This window comes from Lepisosteus oculatus, chromosome 4 (assembly GCF_040954835.1).
Source record: "Lepisosteus oculatus isolate fLepOcu1 chromosome 4, fLepOcu1.hap2, whole genome shotgun sequence".
Classification (NCBI taxonomy): Eukaryota; Metazoa; Chordata; class Actinopteri; order Semionotiformes; family Lepisosteidae; genus Lepisosteus; species Lepisosteus oculatus.
The window spans coordinates 2,043,449-2,068,532 of NC_090699.1; the positions used below are offsets into that span (position 1 = coordinate 2,043,449).

A 25,084-nucleotide genomic window follows, 5' to 3' on the forward strand; every position below is an offset into this window, starting at 1 on the left:
AACTGACAGACAGACAGGATAACACACAGACCTACAGGCAGACAGACAGGATAACACACAGACCTACAGGCAGACAGACAGGATAACAGAGAGACAGGCTAACAGAAGGACAGACAGACTAACAGACCAGGAGACACACAGAGTCACGGACGGGGATATACATCCTCTCATCCCCGCCGTGTCACACGTACGAAATCTCAGTTAACCACGCACGTCTGTGTCGAGCCGACCCACAGCTGCCCCCTCCCGGCTGCAGTACCGGCCCTCCGGCACCAGGGGGCGCGGCGCTGCAGTACCGCGCCGCGGCCGGCAGAGGGAGACAGAGCCGCGCAGCGCCGCCGCACAAGCGAGTGAGACTCAGCGCTGCTGGCGGAGACGACCAGAGCTCGGACCGGCACCGGTACCCGAGCCAGCACCGACCGCATCCACCGCCCCAGGGCCTCGGGTCCGGCCGCCGAGCGCGACCGCCTGCCGCGGGAGAGTCGCAGAGAACCGCGCGGAAGAAAAACACGCAGGGCCGGGAGGAGAGAGAGGGGGAGAGAGAGGGCTGTTTTTTTCCACGGGTGGACGAGGCGGGTGCGTGTCTGAGCGGCGTGTCCGGAGGAAGAGTAGCAGAGCGCAGGTGAGTCACCATCCTCACCCTCACCTCCATCCTCCTCCTCCAGAACAGACGACCATTTCAACAATGGGAATGAATTCTGCTGCTGTGGGATCGGAGATTCCCGGGAAACAACAGAGCAGAGCCGAGAGGAGAAAGAGAGACCCACTGGTACACACACACAGCACATAGATACACACACAGCACATAGATACACACAGCACATAGATACACACACTGACACACACACACACACAGCACATAGATACACACACTGACACACACATACACAGCATATAGATACACACACTGACACACACATACACAGCACATAGATACACACACTGACACACACACACACAGCACATAGATACACACACTGACACACACACACACAGCACATAGATACACACACAGCACATAGATACACACACTGACACACACACAGCACATAGATACACACACTGACACACACACACAGCACATAGATACACACACTGACACACACACAGCACATAGATACACACACTGACACACACACAAATAGAGATACACACACTGACACACACACACAGCACATAGAAACACACACTGTCACACACACAGCACATAGCACATAGATACACACACTGACACACACACACACACAGCACATAGATTCACACACTGACACACACACACAGCACACAGTACAGTGTGTGTACACACACTGACACACAGCACATAGATACGCCAGCAGCCATATCACCCTGCAACTCACAACTGGCAGACCCCTGGAGCTCAGCAGGTGTGAGCCTGGTCAGTACCTGCCTGTCATAGACAGGTGTTGGGAGCAGTAGTGGGGAGACACACAGACAGGTCTGGGGAGACACACAGACTGGTCTGGGCAGCAGTGGTGTGGGGAGACACACAGACAGGTGTGGGGAGACACACAGACAGGTCTGTGGAGCAGTGGTGTGGGGAGACACACAGACAGGTGTGGGGAGACACACAGACAGGTCTGGGGAGCAGTGGTGTGGGGAGACACACAGACAGGTCTGGGGAGACACACAGACTGGTCTGGGCAGCAGTGGTGTGGGGAGACACACAGACAGGTGTGGGGAGACACACAGACAGGTCTGTGGAGCAGTGGTGTGGGGAGACACACAGACAGGTGTGGGGAGACACACAGACAGGTCTGGGGAGCAGTGGTGTGGGGAGACACACAGACAGGTCTGGGGAGACACACAGACTGGTCTGGGGAGCAGTGGTGTGGGGAGACACACAGACAGGTCTGGGGAGACACACAGACTGGTCTGGGCAGCAGTGGTGTGGGGAGACACACAGACAGGTGTGGGGAGACACACAGACAGGTCTGTGGAGCAGTGGTGTGGGGAGACACACAGACAGGTGTGGGGAGACACACAGACAGGTCTGGGGAGCAGTGGTGTGGGGAGACACACAGACAGGTCTGGGGAGACACACAGACTGGTCTGGGGAGCAGTGGTGTGGGGAGACACACAGACAGGTCTGGGGAGACACACAGACTGGTCTGGGCAGCAGTGGTGTGGGGAGACACACAGACAGGTCTGTGGAGCAGTGGTGTGGGGAGACACACAGACAGGTCTGGGGAGACACACAGACTGGTCTGGGCAGCAGTGGTGTGGGGAGACACACAGACAGGTGTGGGGAGACACACAGACAGGTCTGGGGAGCAGTGGTATGGGGAGACACACAGACAGGTCTGGGGGGCAGTGGTGTGGGGAGACACACAGACAGGTCTGGGGAGACACACAAACAGGTCTGGGGAGCAGTGGTGTGGGGAGACACACAGACAGGTGTGGGGAGACACACAGACAGGTCTGGGGAGCAGTCGTGTGGGGAGACACACAGACAGGTCTGGGGAGACACACAGACAGGTCTGGGCAGCAGTCGTGTGGGGAGACACACAGACAGGTCTGGGGAGACACACAGACAGGTCTGGGGAGCATTGGTGTGGAGAGACACACAGACAGGTCTGGGGAGACACACAGACAGGTCTGGGCAGCAGTGGTGTGGGGAGACACACAGACAGGTCAGGGGAGACACACAGACAGGTCTGGGGAGCAGTGGTGTGGGGAGACACACAGACAGGTCTGGGGAGACACACAGACAGGTCTGGGCAGCAGTGGTGTGGGGAGACACACAGACAGGTCTGGGGAGACACACAGACAGGTCTGGGCAGCAGTGGTGTGGGGAGACACACAGACAGGTGTGGGGAGACACACAGACAGGTCTGGGGAGACACACAGACAGGTCTGGGCAGCAGTGGTGTGGGGAGACACACAGACAGGTCTGGGGAGACACACAGACAGGTCTGGGGAGCAGTGGTGTGGGGAGACACACAGACAGGTCTGGGGAGACACACAGACAGGTCTGGGCAGCAGGTCTGGGGAGACACACAGACAGGTCTGGGCAGCAGTGGTGTGGGGAGACACACAGACAGGTCTGGGGAGACACACAGACAGGTCTGGGCAGCAGTGGTGTGGGGAGACACACAGACAGGTGTAGGGAGACACACAGACAGGTCTGTGGAGCAGTGGTGTGGGGAGACACACAGACAGGTCTGGGGAGCAGTGGTGTGGGGAGACACACAGACAGGTCTGGGGAGACACACAGACAGGTCTGGGCAGCAGGTGTGGGGAGACACACAGACAGGCCTGGGCAGCAGTGGTATGGGGAGACACACAGACAGGTCTGGGGAGCAGTGGTGTGGGGAGACACACAGACAGGTCTGGGGAGACACACAGACAGGTCTGGGCAGCAGTGGTGTGGGGAGACACACAGACAGGTCTGGGGAGACACACAGACAGGTCTGGGCAGCAGTGGTGTGGGGAGACACACAGACAGGTCTGGGCAGCAGTGGTGTGGGGAGACACACAGACAGGTGTAGGGAGACACACAGACAGGTCTGTGGAGCAGTGGTGTGGGGAGACACACAGACAGGTCTGGGGAGACACACAGACAGGTCTGGGCAGCAGTGGTGTGGGGAGACACACAGACAGGTCTGGGGAGACACACAGACAGGTCTGGGCAGCAGTGGTGTGGGGAGACACACAGACAGGTGTGGGGAGACACACAGACAGGTCTGGGCAGCAGTGGTGTGGGGAGACACACAGACAGGTCTGGGGAGACACACAGACAGGTCTGGGGAGCAGTGGTGTGGGGAGACACACAGACAGGTCTGGGGAGACACACAGACAGGTCTGGGGAGCAGTGGTCTGGGGAGACACACAGACAGGTCTGGGGAGACACACAGACAGGTCTGGGCAGCAGTGGTGTGGGGAGACACACAGACAGGTGTAGGGAGACACACAGACAGGTCTGTGGAGCAGTGGTCTGGGGAGACACACAGACAGGTCTGGGGGGCAGTGGTGTGGGGAGACACACAGACAGGTCTGGGGGGCAGTGGTGTGGGGAGACACACAGACAGGTGTGGGGAGACACACAGACAGGTCTGGGCAGCAGTCATGTGGGGAGACACACAGACAGGTCTGGGGAGCAGTGGTGTGGGGAGACACACAGACAGGTCTGGGGAGACACACAGACAGGTCTGGGCAGCAGTGGTGTGGGGAGACACACAGACAGGTGTGGGGAGACACACAGACAGGTCTGGGGAGACACACAGACAGGTCTGGGCAGCAGTGGTGTGGGGAGACACACAGACAGGTCTGGGGAGACACACAGACAGGTCTGGGGAGCAGTGGTGTGGGGAGACACACAGACAGGTCTGGGGAGACACACAGACAGGTCTGGGCAGCAGGTCTGGGGAGACACACAGACAGGTCTGGGCAGCAGTGGTGTGGGGAGACACACAGACAGGTCTGGGGAGACACACAGACAGGTCTGGGCAGCAGTGGTGTGGGGAGACACACAGACAGGTGTAGGGAGACACACAGACAGGTCTGTGGAGCAGTGGTGTGGGGAGACACACAGACAGGTCTGGGGAGCAGTGGTGTGGGGAGACACACAGACAGGTCTGGGGAGACACACAGACAGGTCTGGGCAGCAGGTGTGGGGAGACACACAGACAGGCCTGGGCAGCAGTGGTATGGGGAGACACACAGACAGGTCTGGGGAGCAGTGGTGTGGGGAGACACACAGACAGGTCTGGGGAGACACACAGACAGGTCTGGGCAGCAGTGGTGTGGGGAGACACACAGACAGGTCTGGGGAGACACACAGACAGGTCTGGGCAGCAGTGGTGTGGGGAGACACACAGACAGGTCTGGGCAGCAGTGGTGTGGGGAGACACACAGACAGGTGTAGGGAGACACACAGACAGGTCTGTGGAGCAGTGGTGTGGGGAGACACACAGACAGGTCTGGGGAGACACACAGACAGGTCTGGGCAGCAGTGGTGTGGGGAGACACACAGACAGGTCTGGGGAGACACACAGACAGGTCTGGGCAGCAGTGGTGTGGGGAGACACACAGACAGGTGTGGGGAGACACACAGACAGGTCTGGGCAGCAGTGGTGTGGGGAGACACACAGACAGGTCTGGGGAGACACACAGACAGGTCTGGGGAGCAGTGGTGTGGGGAGACACACAGACAGGTCTGGGGAGACACACAGACAGGTCTGGGGAGCAGTGGTCTGGGGAGACACACAGACAGGTCTGGGGAGACACACAGACAGGTCTGGGCAGCAGTGGTGTGGGGAGACACACAGACAGGTGTAGGGAGACACACAGACAGGTCTGTGGAGCAGTGGTCTGGGGAGACACACAGACAGGTCTGGGGGGCAGTGGTGTGGGGAGACACACAGACAGGTCTGGGGGGCAGTGGTGTGGGGAGACACACAGACAGGTGTGGGGAGACACACAGACAGGTCTGGGCAGCAGTCATGTGGGGAGACACACAGACAGGTCTGGGGAGCAGTGGTGTGGGGAGACACACAGACAGGTCTGGGGAGACACACAGACAGGTCTGGGCAGCAGTGGTGTGGGGAGACACACAGACAGGTGTGGGGAGACACACAGACAGGTCTGGGCAGCAGTGGTGTGGGGAGACACACAGACAGGTGTAGGGAGACACACAGACAGGTCTGTGGAGCAGTGGTGTGGGGAGACACACAGACAGGTCTGGGGAGACACACAGACAGGTCTGGGCAGCAGTGGTGTGGGGAGACACACAGACAGGTCTGGGGAGACACACAGACAGGTGTGGGGAGACACACAGACAGGTCTGGGCAGCAGTGGTGTGGGGAGACACACAGACAGGTCTGGGGAGACACACAGACAGGTCTGGGGAGACACACAGACAGGTCTGGGCAGCAGTGGTGTGGGGAGACACACAGACAGGCCTGGGGAGACACACAGACAGGTCTGGGGTACAGTAGGAGTTGGGGTTCCTGATGTGTCCTGTCTGTGTTCAGGTTGCCCACAGATTCCCCTTGATCGTGGCTCAGCTCAGCTCCGATATGAGTCCTGCAGCTGCTGTAGTGACTCTGATGCTGGTTCTGACCCAGTGGGTCTCAGGTGAGGAACAGGAGAGGCGTCCAGTGTGCAAGAGCAGTGTGTGTGTGTGTGTGTGTGTGTGTGTGTGTGTGAGCATGGTGTGTGTGTGTGTTAGAGAGCAGTGTGTGTGTGTGTGTGTGAGCAGCGTGTGTGTGTGTGTGTGAGCAGCGTTTGTGAGTGTGTTAGAGAGCAGTGTGTGTGTGTGTGTGTGAGCAGCGTGTGTGAGTGTGTTAGAGAGCAGTGTGTGTGTGATCAGTGTGTGAATACTGTGTGTGTGTGAGAGCAGTGTGTGCAGATGTTTCAGTGTGTGTACTGTTTGTGTACAGTGTGTAAATTGTATGTAAAGTTTGTGTCTACTGCATTTAAGGAGTTGTGTCCAGTGTGTATAAAATTTTTTTATAGTGTGTGTAAATTGTGTGCAACGTGTGTCCAGTATGTGTGATGTTTGTAATTTTTTTGTACAGTGTATATAAAGGGTGTGTTTAGTGTGTGTAACTTTGTGTCCAGTGTATAAAGTGTATATATAGTGTTTAAACTGTTTAGAAAGTGTGAGTACTGTCAGAGTAAAGTGTGTGTACACTGTGATTAAAGTCTGAGTAAAGTTTTTATACAGCCTGTGTCGAGTGTGTGTACAGTGTGTGTACAGTGTAAGTAAAGTGTGTGTACAGTGAGTACAGTGAGAGTACAGCGTGTTTTAAGTGTGTGTACAGTGTGTGTACAGTGTGTGTAAAGTGTGTGTACACTGTGATTAAAGTCTGAGTAAAGTTTTTATACAGCCTGTGTCGAGTGTGTGTACAGTGTGTGTACAGTGTAAGTAAAGTGTGTGTACAGTGAGTACAGTGAGAGTACAGCGTGTTTTAAGTGTGTGTACAGTGTGTGTACAGTGTGTGTAAAGTGTGTGTACACTGTGATTAAAGTCTGAGTAAAGTTTTTTATACAGCCTGTGTCAAGTATGTGTACAGTGAGAGTACAGCGTGTGTCGAGTGTGTGTACAGTGTGTGTACAGTGTAAGTAAAGTGTGTGTACAGTGAGTACAGTGAGAGTACAGCGTGTTTTAAGTGTGTGTACAGTGTGTGTACAGTGTGTGTACACTGTGATTAAAGTCTGAGTAAAGTCTTTTATACAGCCTGTGTCAAGTATGTGTACAGTGAGAGTACAGCGTGTGTCGAGTGTGTGTACAGTGTGTGTACACTGTGTGTACAGTGTGTGTACATTAATTATTAAACGAAATATTGACTCATTCAGTTCTGTCCCTCTTGTCTCTGTCTCTCTCACTCTCAGCTCTGCCCTTGTCCCCCGAAGAGGTCGCCCAGCAGGTCAAAGGTGATGACCTCCACACGACCTCCGGGCCCCAGCCGCAGTCCTCCCCGGGCCCCGGCGCTATCCCAGCGTCCCCCGAGCCTCCCCTCGGCGAGCTCGTCCACGCTGCCCTGCTGAGCAAGGAGTACCTGGGGCAGGAGCCTGTCCACACTGGTGAGATCACTGTCTGTGTCTCCCGTCTCCTCTCTCAAGTCTCCATCTGTGTCTGTGTCTCCTGTCTCCTGTCTCTGCAGCGGGATCAGTACTCCCTGTTCACCCCTTCACCATTCCCTCCCCCAGGCACGGTGACCTCCTGTCTCCTGTCTCCTGTCTCCTGTCTCCTGTCTCCTGTCTCCTGTCTCCTGTCTCCTGTCTCCTGTCTGTGTCTCCTATCTCCTGTCTCCTGTCTCTGCAGTGGGATCAGTACTCCCTGTTCACCCCTTCACCATTCCCTCCCCCAGGCACGGTGACCTCCTGTCTCCTGTCTGTGTCTCCTGTCTCCTGTCTCTGCAGTGGGATCAGTACTCCCTGTTCACCCCTTCACCATTCCCTCCCCCAGGCACGGTGACCTCCTGTCTCCTGTCTGTGTCTCCTGTCTCCTGTCTCTGCAGCGGGATCAGTACTCCCTGTTCACCCCTTCACCATTCCCTCCCCCAGGCACGGTGACCTCCTGTCTCCTGTCTCCTGTCTCCTGTCTCCTGTCTCTGCAGTGGGATCAGTACTCCCTGTTCACCCCTTCACCATTCCCTCCCCCAGGCACGGTGACCTCCTGTCTCCTGTCTCCTGTCTGTGTCTCCTGTCTCCTGTCTCTGCAGTGGGATCAGTACTCCCTGTTCACCCCTTCACCATTCCCTCCCCCAGGCACGGTGACCTCCTGTCTCCTGTCTCCTGTCTCCTGTCTCCTGTCTCCTGTCTCCTGTCTCCTGTCTCCTGTCTCTGCAGTGGGATCAGTACTCCCTGTTCACCCCTTCACCATTCCCTCCCCCAGGCACGGTGACCTCCTGTCTCCTGTCTGTGTCTCCTGTCTGTGTCTCCTGTCTCCTGTCTGTGTCTCCTGTCTCCTGTCTCCTGTCTCCTGTCTCCTGTCTCTGCAGCGGGATCAGTACTCCCTGTTCACCCCTTCACCATTCCCTCCCCCAGGCACGGTGACCTCCTTTCTCCTGTCTCCTGTCTCTGCAGCGGGATCAGTACTCCCTGTTCACCCCTTCACCATTCCCTCCCCCAGGCACGGTGACCTCCTGTCTCCTGTCTCCTGTCTCCTGTCTCCTGTCTCCTGTCTGTGTCTCCTATCTCCTGTCTCCTGTCTCTGCAGTGGGATCAGTACTCCCTGTTCACCCCTTCACCATTCCCTCCCCCAGGCACGGTGACCTCCTGTCTCCTGTCTGTGTCTCCTGTCTGTGTCTCCTGTCTCCTGTCTCCTGTCTGTGTCTCCTGTCTCTGCAGCGGGATCAGTACTCCCTGTTCACCCCTTCACCATTCCCTCCCCCAGGCACGGTGACCTCCTGTCTCCTGTCTCCTGTCTCCTGTCTGTGTCTCCTGTCTCCTGTCTCTGCAGTGGGATCAGTACTCCCTGTTCACCCCTTCACCATTCCCTCCCCCAGGCACGGTGACCTCCTGTCTCCTGTCTGTGTCTCCTGTCTCCTGTCTGTGTCTCCTGTCTCCTGTCTCCTGTCTCCTGTCTCCTGTCTCCTGTCTCCTGTCTCCTGTCTCCTGTCTCCTGTCTGTGTCTCCTGTCTCCTGTCTCTGCAGCGGGATCAGTACTCCCTGTTCACCCCTTCACCATTCCCTCCCCCAGGCACGGTGACCTCCTGTCTCCTGTCTGTGTCTCCTGTCTCCTGTCTCCTGTCTCTGCAGCGGGATCAGTACTCCCTGTTCACCCCTTCACCATTCCCTCCCCCAGGCACGGTGACCTCCTGTCTCCTGTCTCCTGTCTGTGTCTCCTGTCTCCTGTCTCTGCAGTGGGATCAGTACTCCCTGTTCACCCCTTCACCATTCCCTCCCCCAGGCACAGTGACCTCCTGTCTCCTGTCTGTGTCTCCTGTCTCCTGTCTCCTGTCTCTGCAGTGGGATCAGTACTCCCTGTTCACCCCTTCACCATTCCCTCCCCCAGGCACGGTGACCTCCTGTCTCCTGTCTGTGTCTCCTGTCTCCTGTCTCTGCAGTGGGATCAGTACTCCCTGTTCACCCCTTCACCATTCCCTCCCCCAGGCACGGTGACCTCCTGTCTCCTGTCTCCTGTCTGTGTCTCCTGTCTCCTGTCTCTGCAGTGGGATCAGTACTCCCTGTTCACCCCTTCACCATTCCCTCCCCCAGGCACGGTGACCAACCCCACGCAGGCTGTGCCCCCTGTCGGCCGCCTGCAGCCCGCCTCCGCTGTGACCTCGCCTGGTGTCGCCACGGCGCCCACGGCCTCCTCTCCCCAGGAGGAGGAAACCACGACGACGCTCATCACCACGACGACGGTCACCACGGTGCACGCCCCAGGTAACCAGGAAGATGCTGTCTAAAAATTATTCAATAATTATTCCTCACACTTATACAGCGCTTTTCTGGACACCCCACTCAGAGCTCCTTACAGTAGGGGGGTCCTACAGTGTGTCTGTATTAACCCCTCTCTCTCTCAGTGCAGTGTTAATGTACTGGAGTGTCCAGTCAGTGTGTGTGTATTAACCCCTCTCTCTCTCAGTGCAGTGTTAATGTACTGGAGTGTCCAGTCAGTGTGTGTATTAACCCTTCTCCCTCTCTCAGTGCAGTGTTAATGTACTGGAGTGTCCAGTCAGTGTGTCTGTATTAACCCCTCTCTCTCTCAGTGCAGTGTTCATGTACTGGAGTGTCCAGTCAGTGTGTGTGTATTAACCCCTCTCTCTCTCAGTGCAGTGTTAATGTACTGGAGTGTCCAGTCAGTGTGTCTGTATTAACCCCTCTCTCTCTCAGTGCAGTGTTAATGTCCTGGAGTGTCCAGTCAGTGTGTGTATTAACCCCTCTCTCTCTCTGCAGTCATGTGCAGTGCAGATCTCTCTGACATGGAGGGTGTGGTTGATTCTCCAGAAGCCCTCTCCTCCTCCGGCCTGTATCACAGCCTGGACTGTGTGTACACCCTCACTGTCTACATGGGGTACGGAGTAGAAATTCAGGTCGGTGCAGTCCTCAGCCTCTCTAGACCTCTCCTCCTCCCGGCGCGGTGTCTGTACTGACTCCCCCACCCTTCCCTTTCCCTCAGGTGAGGAAGTTGAATCTCTCCAAGGATGAGTCGTTGACCATCGTGGGTCTGGGAGGGGCGGGGCAGGAGCTCTTGGCCAATGAGACCCTGATGAGTGAGGGTCAGGTGATCCGCAGCTCCACCAATCAGGTGCGGATCCACTATCAGAGTTTTCAACCAGCCAATCCCGGCGTGTTCAGCTTTCATTACCAAGGTATTGTAACCAGACACATCGTGGTTCCATTCTCCTCTCTCTCTCTCACTGTGTCTCCCTTGTTGGCTGTGCGTTTATTACTGAGGGATCCTCTGTGATCTCCTGTCCTGCTGTGTGTGTTCATTACTGAGGGATCCTCTGTGATCTCCTCTCTCTCACTGTGTCTCCTGTCCTGCTGTGTGTGTTTATTACTGAGGGATCCTCTGTGATCTCCTCTCTCTCACTGTGTCTCCTGTCCTGTGATCGCCTCTCTCTCTCACTGTGTCTCCTGTCCTGCTGTGTGTGTTTATTACTGAGGGAGTCTCTGTGATCTCCTCTCTCTCACTGTCTCCTGTCCTGTTCTGTGTGTTTATTACTGAGGGATCCTCTGTGATCTCCTCTCTCTCTCTGTGTCTCCTGTCCTGCTGTGTGTGTTTATTACTGAGGGATTCTCTGTGATATCCTCTCTCTATCTCACTGTGTCTCCTGTCCTGCTGTGTGTATCACTGAGGGATCCTCTGTTATCTCCTCTCTCTCTCACTGTGTCTCCTGTCTTGTTGTGTGTGTTTATTACTGAGGGTGTCTCTGTGATCTCCTCTCTCTCACTGTGTCTCCTGTCCTGCTGTGTGTGTTTATTACTGAGGGATTCTCTGTGATCTCCTCTCTCACTGTGTCTCCTGTCCTGCTGTGTGTGTTTATTACTGAGGGAGTCTCTGTGATCTCCTCTCTCTCACTGTGTCTCCTGTCCGGTTGTGTGTTTATTCTTTGTCTCTCTTCAGCGTTCCTCCTCTCCTGCTCCTTTCCTCTCTCCCCGGCTGGAGGGGGGGTGTCTGTGACTGACCTTCACCCAGGAGGCTCCGCCCACTTTCACTGTGACCCCGGTTACGAGGTCAGGGGTCATGAGGTCGTGACCTGCCTGAACTCCACTCGACCTCTCTGGAGCGCCACCGAACCGCAGTGTGTCGGTGAGTCAGCAGTGTGTGTGTGTGTGTGTGTGTGAGAGAGAGAGTGGGTGAGTATGCAGTGTGTGTGTGCAGTGTGTGTGAGAATGGGTGAGTGTGCAGTGTGTGTGAATACGTGTGTAGTGTGAATGTGTATGTAGTGTGTCGTGTGCAGTGTGCCTGTAGTGTGTGTACAGTGTGCAGCGCGTGTGCAGCGCGTGTGCAGCGCGTGTGCAGCGCGTGTGCAGCGCGTGTGCAGTGCGTGTGCAGTGCGTGTGCTCTTGTCTGACAGGTGTCAGTAGCTCCCAGTACAGGACACTGACACAGTTAGATTGGTCAGACCCCCACCTGCAGCTCCCTGTTCACCTCCCAGTCCCACTGCATCCGGGAGGAGAGGGGGAGACGCCTCTCACAGCAGGAGAGGAGAGGAGAGGAGACTTAAACCCCCTCTCACTTCATCTCTCCTCTCTCCTCTCACTTCATCTCTCCTCCCTCCTCTCACTTCATCTCTCCCCCCTCTCTCTCTCCCCTCTCTCTCTCCCCTCTCTCCCCCCTCTCTCCCCTCTCCCCTCTCTCTCCCCTCTCTCTCTCCTGTCTCCCCTCTCCCCTCTACCCTCTCTCTACCGTCTCCCCTCTCCCCTCTCCCCTCTCCCCTCTCCCCTCTCCCCTCTCCCCTCTCTCCTCTCTCCTCTCTCCTCTCTCCTCTCCCCTCTCTCTCCCCTCTCTCTCCCCTCTCTCTCCCCTCTCTCTCCCCTCTCTCTCCCCCCTCTCTCCCCTCTCTCTCCCCTCTCTCTCCCCTCTCTCTCCCCTCTCTCTCTCCTGTCTCCCCTCTCCCCTCTCCCCTCTCTCTCCCCTCTCCCCTCTCCCCTCTCTCTCCCCTCTCTCTCCCTCTCTCTCCCCCTCTCCCCTCTCCCCTCTCCCCTCTCCCCTCTCTCCTCTCTCCTCTCTCCTCTCTCTCTCCCCTCTCTCCCCTCTCTCTCCCCTCTCTCCTCTCTCTCCCCTCTCCTCTCTCTCCTCTCTCTCCTCTCTCCTCTCTCCTCTCTCCTCTCTCCTCTCTCTCTCCCCCCTCTCTCCTCTCTCCTCTCCCCTCTCCCCTCTCCCCTCTCCCCTCTCCCCTCTCCCCTCTCCCCTCTCCCCTCTCCCCTCTCCCCTCTCTCCTCTCTCCTCTCTCCTCTCTCCCCTCTCTCTCTCAGCAGTGACATGTGGAGGGTGGATTCGGAATGCCACTCTGGGGCGGATCCTCTCTCCCACGCCATCCGGTAACCACAGCAACAACCTGAGCTGCCATTGGCTGCTGGAGGCCAGAGAGGGACACAGGCTCCACCTCCACTTCGAGAGGGTGGCCCTGGACGAGGACAATGACAGGTCAGGTTAACGTACAGGAGTGTCCAGTCAGTGTGTCTGTATTAACCCCTCTCTCTCTCTTAGTGCAGTGTTAATGTACTGGAGTGTCCAGTCAGTGTGTATGAACCCCTCTCTCTCTCAGTGCAGTGTTAATGTACTGAGTGTCCAGTCAGTGTGTCTGTATTAACCCCTCTCTCTCAGTGCAGTGTTAATGTACTGGAGTGTCCAGTCAGTGTGTGTGTATTAACCCCTCTCTCTCTCAGTCCAGTGTTAATGTACTGGAGTGTCCAGTCAGTGTGTGTGTATTAACCCCCTCTCTCTCAGTGCAGTGTTAATGTACTGGAGTGTCCAGTCAGTGTCTCTGTATTAACCCCTCTCTCTCTCAGTGCAGTGTTAATGTACTGGAGTGTCCAGTCAGTGTGTCTGTATTAACCCCTCTCTCTCTCAGTGCAGTGTTCATGTACTGGAGTGTCCAGTCAGTGTGTCTGTATTAACCCCTCTCTCTCTCTCAGTGCAGTGTTAATGTACTGGAGTGTCCAGTCAGTGTGTCTGTATTAACCCCCCTCTCTCTCTCAGTGCAGTGTTAATGTACTGGAGTGTCCAGTCAGTGTGTCTGTATTAACCCCTCTCTCTCTCAGTGCAGTGTTAATGTACTGGAGTGTCCAGTCAGGGTGTCTGTATTAACCCCTCTCTCTCTCTCAGTGCAGTGTTAATGTACTGGAGTGTCCAGTGTGTGTGTCTGTATTAACCCCTCTCTCTCTCAGTGCAGTGTTCATGTACTGGAGTGTCCAGTCAGGGTGTCTGTATTAACCCCTCTCTCTCTCTCAGTGCAGTGTTAATGTACTGGAGTGTCCAGTGTGTGTGTCTGTATTAACCCCTCTCTCTCTCAGTGCAGTGTTCATGTACTGGAGTGTCCAGTCAGTGTGTGTGTATTAACCCCTCTCTCTCTCTCTCAGTGCAGTGTTAATGTACTGGAGTGTCCAGTCAGTGTGTGTGTATGAACCCCTCTCTCTCTCAGTGCAGTGTTAATGTACTGGAGTGTCCAGTGTGTGTGTCTGTATTAACCCCTCTCTCTTTCTCAGGCTCATTGTTCGGAGTGGGAACAACTCTCAGGCTCTGCTGCAGTTTGATTCTGATATAGACGACATTCCAGAAAGAGGGATCGTCAGTGAGGGCTCCTCGCTCTTCTTGGAGTTGCAGTCAGAAAACTCGGGAATCCCACTGCTTCTGGCACTGCGCTATGAAGGTGGGAGAGAGGTGTCCAGAATAGCTGACAGACCTTTAGCAAACAGATGATACACAACCAACACAATAAATTATTTTTAAATGTGTCTCTATTAACCCCTCTCTCTCTCTCAGTGCAGTGTTAATGTACTGGAGTGTCCAGTCAGTGTGTGTGTATTAACCCCTCTCTCTCTCAGTGCAGTGTTAATGTACTGGAGTGTCCAGTCAGTGTGTCTGTATGAACCCCTCTCTCTCTCAGTGCAGTGTTAATGTACTGGAGTGTCCAGTCAGTGTGTGTGTATGAACCCCTCTCTCTCTCAGTGCAGTGTTAATGTACTGGAGTGTCCAGTCAGTGTGTCTGTATTAACCCCTCTCTCTCTCAGTGCAGTGTTAATGTACTGGAGTGTCCAGTCAGTGTGTGTATGAACCCCTCTCTCTCAGTGCAGTGTTAATGTACTGGAGTGTCCAGTCAGTGTGTGTGTATTAACCCCTCTCTCTCTCAGTGCAGTGTTCATGTACTGGAGTGTCCAGTTAGTGTGTGTGTATGAACCCCTCTCTCTCTCAGTGCAGTGTTAATGTACTGGAGTGTCCAGTCAGTGTGTGTGTATTAACCCCTCTCTCTCTCAGTGCAGTGTTAATGTACTGGAGTGTCCAGTCAGTGTGTCTGTATTAACCCCTCTCTCTCTCACTGCAGTGTTCATGTACTGGAGTGTCCAGTCAGTGTGTGTGTATTAACCCCTCTCTCTCTCAGTGCAGTGTTAATGTACTGGAGTGTCCAGTCAGTGTCTGTGTTTTAACCCCTCTCTCTGTCTCTTCAGCCTTTGATGCAGAGCACTGCTATGAGCCATTCCTACTTCATGGGAACTTCAGCACCACTGACCTGTCCTACCAGGTTGGCACGAGAGTGACCTTCTCCTGCTCTCCTGGCTTCCTCATGGAGCAGGGGTCAGGGGTTATCGAGTGCATCGATCCCAGCGAACCCCGCTGGAACGAGAGCGAGCCAGTCTGCAAAGGTACAGCAAGCACCTCTCCGAAAACGCACAGACACACAGTGCCTGTACACTTGAGGAACAGCTTTCTAGGAAGAGAAATCTTCACTAACTCTTTCTGAATAACACAGTTAAAAGACCTTAATAAACATATATCACCCCTCTCTCTGTGTGCACTGTTGAGTCAGTATGTCTGTATTAACCCCTCTCTCTCTCAGTGCAGTGTTAATGTACTGGAGTGTCCAGTCAGTGTGTCTGTATTAACCCCCCTCTCTCTCAGTGCAGTGTTAATGTACTGGAGTGTCCAGTCAGTGTGCCTGTAGTAACCCCTCTCTCTCCCAGTGCAGTGTTAATGTACTGGAGTGTCCAGTCAGTGTGTCTGTATGAACCCCTCTCTCTCTCAGTGCAGTGTTAATGTACTGGAGTGTCCAGTCAGTGTGTCTGTATGAACCCCTCTCTCTCTCAGTGCAGTGTTAATGTACTGGAGTGTCCAGTCAGTGTGTCTGTATTAACCCCTCTCTCTCTCAGTGCAGTGTTAATGTACTGGAGTGTCCAGTCAGTGTGTCTGTATTAACCCCTCTCATTCTTCTCTGTCCTTCAGCACTGTGTGGAGGGGAGCTCTCTGAGCCCTCAGGTACAGTCCTGTCTCCTGACTGGCCTCAGAGTTACTCTAAAGGGCAGGACTGTGTCTGGCAGATTCATGTTAGTGAGGACAAGCGCATTGAACTGGACATCCAGATGTGAGTCTTTCTCCTTCACTCTCCATCTCTTTCATTATCTGTATGAACCCCCCTCTCTCTCAGTGCAGTGTTAATGTACTGGAGTGTCCAGTCAGTGTGTCTGTATGAACCCCTCTCTCTCTCTCAGTGCAGTTTTGATGTACTGGAGTGTCCAGTCAGTGTGTCTGTATTAGCCCCTCTCTCTCTCAGTGCAGTGTTAATATACTGGAGTGTCAGTCAGTGTGTCTGTATAAACCCCTCTCTCTCTCAGTGCAGTGTTAATGTACTGGAGTGTCCAGTCAGTGTGTGTGTATGAACCCCTCTCTCTCTCTCAGTGCAGTGTTAATGTACTGGAGTGTCCAGTCAGTGTGTGTGTATTAACCCCTCTCTCTCTCAGTGCAGTGTTAATGTACTGGAGTGTCCAGTCAGTGTGTCTGTATTAACCCCTCTCTCTCTCAGTGCAGTGTTAATGTACTGGAGCGTCCAGTCAGTGTGTCTGTATTAACCCGTCTCTCTCTCAGTGCAGTGTTAATGTACTGGAGTGTCAGTCAGTGTGTCTGTATTAACCTCTCTCTCTCTCAGTGCAGTGTTAATGTACTGGAGTGTCCAGTCCGTGTGTCTGTGTTAACCCCTCTCTCTCTCAGTGCAGTGTTAATGTACTGGAGTGTCCAGTCAGTGTGTCTGTATTAACCCCTCTCTCTCTCAGTTTAGTGTTAATGTACTGGAGTGTCCAGTCCGTGTGTCTGTATTAACCCCTCTCTCTCTCAGTGCAGTGTTAATGTACTGGAGTGTCCAGTCAGTGTGTCTGTATTAACCCCTCTCTCTCTCAGTGCAGTGTTAATGTACTGGGGTGTCCAGTCAGTGTGTCTGTATGAACCCCTCTCTCTCTCAGTGCAGTGTTAATGTACTGGAGTGTCCAGTCAGTGTGTGTGTATTAACCCCTCTCTCTCTCAGTGCAGTGTTAATGTACTGGAGTGTCCAGTCAGTGTGTGTGTATTAACCCCTCTCTCTCTCAGTGCAGTGTTAATGTACTGGAGTGTCCAGTCAGTGTGTCTGTATTAACCCCCCTCTCTCTCAGTGCAGTGTTAATGTACTGGAGTATCCAGTCAGTGTGTCTGTATTAACCCCTCTCTCTCTCAGTGCAGTGTTAATGTACTGGAGTGTCCAGTCAGTGTGTCTGTATTAACCCCTCTCTCTCTCAGTGCAGTGTTAATGTACTGGAGTGTCCAGTCAGTGTGTCTGTATGAACCCCTCTCTCTCTCTCAGTGCAGTGTTAATGTACTGGAGTGTCCAGTCAGTGTGTGTATTAACCCCTCTCTCTCTCTCAGACTCAATATCCGACGCAGTGATATCCTCACCCTGTATGATGGCCATGACCTCACTGCTCACGTGTTTGGCCAGTACCTGGGGTCGCGGGAGCGTTTCCGGGTGTACTCTTTGGGGTCAGAGGTCACGATCCAGTTCCAGAGTGATGCTGACGACTCCTCCTTCATCCTCAGCCAGGGCTTCCTCATCCACTACCGCGGTAAAGTCCCTTCGGTGACTCCACAGTACACTCGTACTCACACTCACACACTCACACACTCACACACAGACACACACTCACACACTCACACACAGACACACACAGACACACACAGACACACACACTCATACACAGACATACACAGACATACACAGACACACACACACTCACACACACTCACACACTCACACCAGTGCCAGTGCCACACACACTCACACACACTCACACACTCACACCAGTGCCAGTGCCACACTCACTCACACACTCACACCAGTGCCACACACGCTCACTCACTCACACACTCACACCAGTGCCACACACGCTCACACACTCACACACTCACACCAGTGCCAGTGCCACACACACTCACCACACTCACACCAGTGCCACACACGCTCACACACTCACACACTCACACACTCACGCCAGTGCCAGTCCCACACACACACACACACTCACACACACTCACACCAGTGCCAGTGCCACACCAGCCTGAGGAGAACACGCAGACTCCACACAGACAGGGCCCCAGAGCCCCGGCCGGCATGAGGGTGTCGTCTCTGGGCTCCTCGGGATTCCCGCCTGTTTCCGCCCCCAGAGGTGGAGCGGAACGACACCTGTGCCGCGCTGCCGCCCGTCAGCTCCGGCTGGAGCAGCTCCTCCCACCCCAGCCTGGTGAGGGGCAGCGTGGTGACCTACGAGTGCCAGCCGGGCTACGACATCGTCGGCTCCGACATCATCACCTGCCAGTGGGATCTGTCCTGGAGCAACGCCCCGCCCACCTGCAGGAGAGGTCAGTCCAGGTGTTCATCTCTCTGTGTGAGGAGTGTCTCTGGGGTCTGTATTAGGGTCTGTGTTCATCTCTCTGTGTGAGGAGTGTCTCTGGGGTCTGTATTAGGGTCTGTATTCATCTCTCTGTGTGAGGAGTGTCTCTGGGGTCTGTATTAGGGTCTGTGTTCATCTCTCTGTGTGAGGAGTGTCTCTGTGGTCTGTATTAGGATCTGTGTTCATCTCTCTGTGTGAGGAGTGTCTCTGGGGTCTGTATTAGGGTCTGTGTTCATCTCTCTGTGTGAGGAGTGTCTCTGGGGTCTGTATTAGGGTCTGTGTTCATCTCTCTGTGTGAGGAGTGTCTCTGGGGTCTGTATTAGGGTCTGTGTTCATCTCTCTGTGTGAGGAGTGTCTCTGGGGTCTGTATTAGGGTCTGTATTGATCTCTCTGTGTGAGGAGTGTCTCTGGGGTCTGTATTAGGGTCTGTGTTCATCTCTCTGTGTGAGGAGTGTCTCTGGGGTCTGTATTAGGGTCTGTGTTCATCTCCCTGTGTGAGGAGTGTCTCTGGGGTCTGTATTAGGGTCTGTGTTCATCTCCCTGTGTGAGGAGTGTCTCTGGGGTCTGTATTAGGATCTGTATTGATCTCTCTGTGTGAGGAGTGTCTCTGGGGTCTGTATTAGGGTCTGTTTTCATCTCTCTGTGTGAGGAGTGTCTCTGGGGTCTGTATTAGGGTCTGTGTTCATCTCTCTGTGTGAGGAGTGTCTCTGGGGTCTGTATTAGGGTCTGTGTTCATCTCTCTGTGTGAGGAGTGTCTCTGGGGTCTGTATTAGGGTCTGTCTTCATCTCTCTGTGTGAGGAGTGTCTCTGGGGTCTGTATTAGGGTCTGTGTTCATCTCTCTGTGTGAGGAGTGTCTCTGGGGTCTGTATTAGGGTCTGTGTTCATCTCTCTGTGTGAGGAGTGTCTCTGGGGTCTGTATTAGGGCCTGTGTTCATCTCTCTGTGTGAGGAGTGTCTCTGGGGTCTGTATTAGGATCTGTGTTCATCTCTCTGTGTGAGGAGTGTCTCTGGGGTCTGTATTAGGGTCTGTGTTCTTCTCTCTGTGTGAGGAGTGTCTCTGGGGTCTGTATTAGGGTCTGTGTTCATCTCTCTGTGTGAGGAGTGTCTCTGGGGTCTGTGTTCATCTCTCTGTGTGAGGAGTGTCTCTGGGGTCTGTATTAGGGTCTGTATTCTTCTCTCTGTGTGAGGAGTGTCTCTGGGGTCTGTATTAGGGTCTGTGTTCATCTCTCTGTGTGAGGAGTGTCTCTGGGGTCTGTATTAGGGTCTGTGTTCATCTCTCTGTGTGAGGAGTGTCTCTGGGGTCTGTATTAGGGCCTGTGTTCATCTCCCTGTGTGAGGAGTGTCTCTGGGGTCTGTATTAGGGTCTGTGTTCATCTCTCTGTGTGAGGAGTGTCTCTGGGGTCTGTATTAGGGTCTGTATTCATCTCTCTGTGTGAGGAGTGTCTCTGGGGTCTGTATTAGGGTCTGTTTTCATCTCTCTGTGTGAGGAGTGTCTCTGGGGTCTGTATTAGGGTCTGTGTTCATCTCTCTGTGTGAGGAGTGTCTCTGGGGTCTGTGTTCATCTCTCTGTGTGAGGAGTGTCTCTGGGGTCTGTATTAGGGTCTGTATTCTTCTCTCTGTGTGAGGAGTGTCTCTGGGGTCTGTATTAGGGTCTGTGTTCATCTCTCTGTGTGAGGAGTGTCTCTGGGGTCTGTATTAGGGTCTGTGTTCATCTCTCTGTGTGAGGAGTGTCTCTGGGGTCTGTATTAGGGCCTGTGTTCATCTCCCTGTGTGAGGAGTGTCTCTGGGGTCTGTATTAGGGTCTGTGTTCATCTCTCTGTGTGAGGAGTGTCTCTGGGGTCTGTATTAGGGTCTGTATTCATCTCTCTGTGTGAGGAGTGTCTCTGGGGTCTGTATTAGGGTCTGTTTTCATCTCTCTGTGTGAGGAGTGTCTCTGGGGTCTGTATTAGGGTCTGTGTTCATCTCTCTGCGTGAGGAGTGTCTCTGGGGTCTGTATTAGGGTCTGTGTTCATCTCTCTGTGTGAGGAGTGTCTCTGGGGTCTGTATTAGGGTCTGTGTTCATCTCTCTGTGTGAGGAGTGTCTCTGGGGTCTGTATTAGGGTCTGTGTTCATCTCTCTGTGTGAGGGTTGTCTCTGGGGTCTGTATTAGGGTCTGTGTTCATCTCTCTGTGTGAGGAGTGTCTCTGGGGTCTGTATTAGGGTCTGTGTTCATCTCTCTGTGTGAGGAGTGTCTCTGGGGTCTGTATTAGGGTCTGTGTTCATCTCTCTGTGTGAGGAGTGTCTCTGGGGTCTGTATTAGGGCCTGTGTTCATCTCTCTGTGTGAGGAGTGTCTCTGGGGTCTGTATTAGGATCTGTATTCATCTCTCTGTGTGAGGAGTGTCTCTGGGGTCTGTATTAGGGTCTGTATTGATCTCTCTGTGTGAGGAGTGTCTCTGGAGTCTGTATTAGGGTCTGTATTGATCTCTCTGTGTGAGGAGTGTCTCTGGGGTCTGTATTAGGGTCTGTGTTCATCTCTCTGTGTGAGGAGTGTCTCTGGGGTCTGTATTAGGGTCTGTATTGATCTCTCTGTGTGAGGAGTGTCTCTGGGGTCTGTATTAGGGTCTGTGTTCATCTCTCTGTGTGAGGAGTGTCTCTGGGGTCTGTATTAGGGTCTGTGTTCATCTCTCTGTGTGAGGAGTGTCTCTGGGGTCTGTATTAGGGTCTGTGTTCATCTCTCTGTGTGAGGAGTGTCTCTGGAGTCTGTATTAGGGTCTGTATTGATCTCTCTGTGTGAGGAGTGTCTCTGGGGTCTGTATTAGGGTCTGTGTTCATCTCTCTGTGTGAGGAGTGTCTCTGGGGTCTGTATTAGGGTCTGTATTGATCTCTCTGTGTGAGGAGTGTCTCTGGGGTCTGTATTAGGGTCTCTGTTCATCTCTCTGTGTGAGGAGTGTCTCTGGGGTCTGTATTAGGGTCTGTATTGATCTCTCTGTGTGAGGAGTGTCTCTGGGGTCTGTATTAGGGTCTGTGTTCATCTCTCTGTGTGAGGAGTGTCTCTGGGGTCTGTATTAGGGTCTGTATTGATCTCTCTGTGTGAGGAGTGTCTCTGGGGTCTGTATTAGGGTCTGTGTTCATCTCTCTGTGTGAGGAGTGTCTCTGGGGTCTGTATTAGGGTCTGTATTCATCTCTCTGTGTGAGGAGTGTCTCTGGGGTCTGTATTAGGGTCTGTGTTCATCTCTCTGTGTGAGGAGTGTCTCTGGGGTCTGTATTAGGGTCTGTGTTCATCTCTCTGTGTGAGGAGTGTCTCTGGGGTCTGTATTAGGGTCTGTGTTCATCTCTCTGTGTGAGGAGTGTCTCTGGGGTCTGTATTAGGGTCTGTGTTCATCTCCCTGTGTGAGGAGTGTCTCTGGGGTCTGTATTAATCTCCCTGTGTGAGGAGTGTCTCTGGGGTCTGTATTAGGGTCTGTGTTCATCTCTCTGTGTGAGGAGTGTCTCTGGGGTCTGTATTAGGGTCTGTGTTCATCTCTCTGTGTGAGGAGTGTCTCTGGGGTCTGTATTAGGGTCTGTGTTCATCTCTCTGTGTGAGGAGTGTCTCTGGGGTCTGTATTAGGGTCTGTGTGAAAGGAGTGTCTATATTAACCTCTGGAGTCTTTATTTACCCCTCTCTCTCTCAGTCCAGTACTGTTCTGACCCAGGGGAAGTGGTGAATGGCGCGAGGACAGTTCTGGGTGGGGCCCGACAGGTTGCAGAGGCCCTGTTCCCCGTGGGCGTTGTGGTGCGGTTCTCTTGCTCTGAGGGGTATCAGCTGGAGGGGGCCCCCTCCCTCACCTGCCACAGCCGTGACACAGGCACCCCGAAGTGGAGTGACCGCAGCCCAAAGTGTGTCTGTGAGTGACTGCGCCTCTTCTGTCTCTACACTGATACCCCTGTGAACCCCTCTCTCTCTCAGTGCAGTGTTAGTGTACTGGAGTGTCCAGTCAGTGTGTCTGTATGAACCCCTCTCTCTCTCAGTGCAGTGTTAATGTACTGGAGTGTCCAGTCAGTGTGTGTGTATTAACCCCTCTCTCTCTCAGTGCAGTGTTAATGTACTGGAGTGTCCAGTCAGTGTGTCTGTATTAACCCCCCTCTCTCTCAGTGCAGTGTTCCTGTACTGGAGTGTCCAGTCAGTGTGTCTGTATTAACCCCTCTCTCTCTCAGTGCAGTGTTAATGTACTGGAGTGTCCAGTCAGTGTGTGTGTATTAACCCCTCTCTCTCTCAGTGCAGTGTTAATGTACTGGAGTGTCCAGTCAGTGTGTCTGTATGAACCCCTCTCTCTCTCAGTGCAGTGTTAATGTACTGGAGTGTCCAGTCAGTGTGTGTGTATTAACCCCTCTCTCTCTCAGTGCAGTGTTAATGTACTGGAGTGTCCAGTCAGTGTGTCTGTATTAACCCCCCTCTCTCTCAGTGCAGTGTTCCTGTACTGGAGTGTCCAGTCAGTGTGTCTGTATTAACCCCTCTCTCTCTCAGTGCAGTGTTAATGTACTGGAGTGTCCAGTCAGTGTGTGTGTATTAACCCCTCTCTCTCTCAGTGCAGTGTTAATGTACTGGAGTGTCCAGTCAGTGTGTCTGTATTAACCCCTCTCTCTCTCAGTGCAGTGTTAATGTACTGGAGTGTCCAGTCAGTGTGTCTGTATTAACCCCTCTCTCTCAGTGCAGTGTTAATGTACTGGAGTGTCCAGTCAGTGTTAATGCATTAACCTGTCCCTCTCTCTCAGTGAAGTATGAGCCCTGCCCTAACCCTGGTATCCCTGAGAATGGCTATCAGACTCTGTACAAGCACCGCTACCAGGCTGGAGAGACTCTGCGGTTCTTCTGCTACGAGGGCTACGAGCTCATCGGCGAGGTCACCATTACCTGCATCCCTGGACACCCCTCTCAGTGGAACAGTCCGCCCCCCTTCTGCAAAGGTAAGAGATGGTTTGAGCCTGTGAGTATAGAAACAGAGAGAGATCGAAATGATCAAGAGGTAAGGCAGGGACAGGGGGGAGAGAGAGGAGTAGAGACAGGAGGAGAGACAGGGACTGGGGGGAGAGACAGGAGGAGAGGCAGGAGAAGAGGCAGGGAGGAGGGGGAGAGACAGGAGGAGAGGCAGGGACGGGGGGGAGAGAGAGGAGTAGAGACAGGAGGAGAGGCAGGGACTGGGAAGAGAGACAGGAGGAGAGGCAGGAGGAGAGGCAGGGAGGAGGGGGAGAGACAGGAGGAGAGGCAGGGACGGGGGGGAGAGAGAGGAGTAGAGACAGGAGGAGAGGCAGGGACTGGGGGGATAGAGACAGGAGGAGAGGCAGGGACATGGGGGAGAGACAGGAGGAGAGGCAGGGACGGGGGGGAGAGAGAGAGGAGTAGAGACAGGAGGAGAGGCAGGGACGGGGTGGAGAGACAGGGACGGGGGGGGAGAGACAGGAGGAGAGACAGACGGGGGGGAGAGAGAGAGAGGAGTAGAGACAGGAGGAGAGACAGGGACTGGGGGGGGAGAGAGAGAGGAGTAGAGACAGGAGGAGAGACAGGGACTGGGGGGGAGAGACAGGAGGAGAGGCAGGGACTGGGGGGGGGAGAAAGAGGAGTAGAGACAGGAGGAGAGACAGGGACTGGGGGGGAGAGACAGGAGGAGAGACAGACGGGGGGGAGAGAGAGAGGAGTAGAGACAGGAGGAGAGACAGGGACTGGGGGGGGAGAGAGAGAGGAGTAGAGACAGGAGGAGAGACAGGGACTGGGGGGGAGAGACAGGAGGAGAGGCAGGGACTGGGGGGGGAGAGAAAGAGGAGTAGAGACAGGAGTAGAGACAGGGACTGGGGGGGGAGAGAGAGAGGAGTAGAGACAGGAGGAGAGACAGGGACTGGGGGGGAGAGACAGGAGGAGAGGCAGGGACGGGAGGAGAGACAGGAGGAGAGGCAGGGACGGGGGGAGAGACAGGAGGAGAGACAGACGGGGGGGAGAGAGAGAGAGGAGTAGAGACAGGAGGAGAGACAGGGACTGGGGGGGGAGAGAGAGAGGAGTAGAGACAGGAGGAGAGGCAGGGACGGGAGGAGAGACAGGAGGAGAGACAGGGACGGGGGGAGAGACAGGAGGAGAGGCAGGGACGGGGGGAGAGACAGGAGGAGAGGCAGGGACGGGGGGAGAGACAGGAGGAGAGGCAGGGACAGGGGGGAGAGAGAGGAGTAGAGACAGGAGGAGAGACAGGGAGGAGGGGGAGAGACAGGAGGAGAGGCAGGGACGGGGGGGAGAGAGAGGAGTAGAGACAGGAGGAGAGACAGGGACTGGGGGGGGAGAGAGAGAGGAGTAGAGACAGGAGGAGAGGCAGGGACGGGAGGAGAGACAGGAGGCGAGGCAGGGACGGGGGGAGAGACAGGAGGAGAGGCAGGGACGGGGGGAGAGACAGGAGGAGAGGCAGGGACAGGGGGGAGAGAGAGGAGTAGAGACAGGAGGAGAGACAGGGACTGGGGGGGAGAGACAGGAGGAGAGGCAGGGACGGGGGGAGAGAGAGGAGTAGAGACAGGAGGAGAGGCAGGGAGGAGGGGGAGAGACAGGAGGAGAGGCAGGGACGGGGGGGAGAGAGAGGAGTAGAGACAGGAGGAGAGGCAGGGACTGGGGGGATAGAGACAGGAGGAGAGGCAGGGACATGGGGGAGAAACAGGAGGAGAGGCAGGGACGGGGGGGAGAGAGAGAGGAGTAGAGACAGGAGGAGAGGCAGGGACGGGGTGGAGAGACAGGGACGGGGGGGGAGAGACAGGAGGAGA

General features: G+C 54.6%; 1 protein-coding gene across 4 annotated transcripts in view; it reads left to right on the forward strand.

Moving 5' to 3' along the window:
* Positions 1-243: 243 nt before the first annotated feature.
* The window catches only part of sez6l2 (seizure related 6 homolog (mouse)-like 2), a 29,174-nt gene continuing 4,333 nt past the window's right edge, over positions 244-25,084 (forward strand). For 2 of the 4 annotated variants that reach the window (XM_069188362.1, XM_069188364.1), the window contains exons 1-15: positions 244-622; positions 5,994-6,096; positions 7,357-7,548; positions 9,688-9,858; positions 10,372-10,508; positions 10,595-10,787; positions 11,546-11,731; positions 12,901-13,072; positions 14,134-14,297; positions 15,094-15,288; positions 15,866-16,004; positions 17,312-17,508; positions 18,107-18,301; positions 21,985-22,197; positions 23,066-23,257. In XM_069188362.1, coding sequence (XP_069044463.1) covers positions 6,039-6,096; positions 7,357-7,548; positions 9,688-9,858; positions 10,372-10,508; positions 10,595-10,787; positions 11,546-11,731; positions 12,901-13,072; positions 14,134-14,297; positions 15,094-15,288; positions 15,866-16,004; positions 17,312-17,508; positions 18,107-18,301; positions 21,985-22,197; positions 23,066-23,257 — 2,404 coding nt within the window. In that variant the 5' untranslated portion in view covers positions 244-622; positions 5,994-6,038. The remainder of the gene's footprint in view (positions 623-5,993; positions 6,097-7,356; positions 7,549-9,687; positions 9,859-10,371; positions 10,509-10,594; positions 10,788-11,545; positions 11,732-12,900; positions 13,073-14,133; positions 14,298-15,093; positions 15,289-15,865; positions 16,005-17,311; positions 17,509-18,106; positions 18,302-21,984; positions 22,198-23,065; positions 23,258-25,084) is intronic. The other 2 variants (XM_069188363.1, XM_069188365.1) reach the window with 1 other exon arrangement.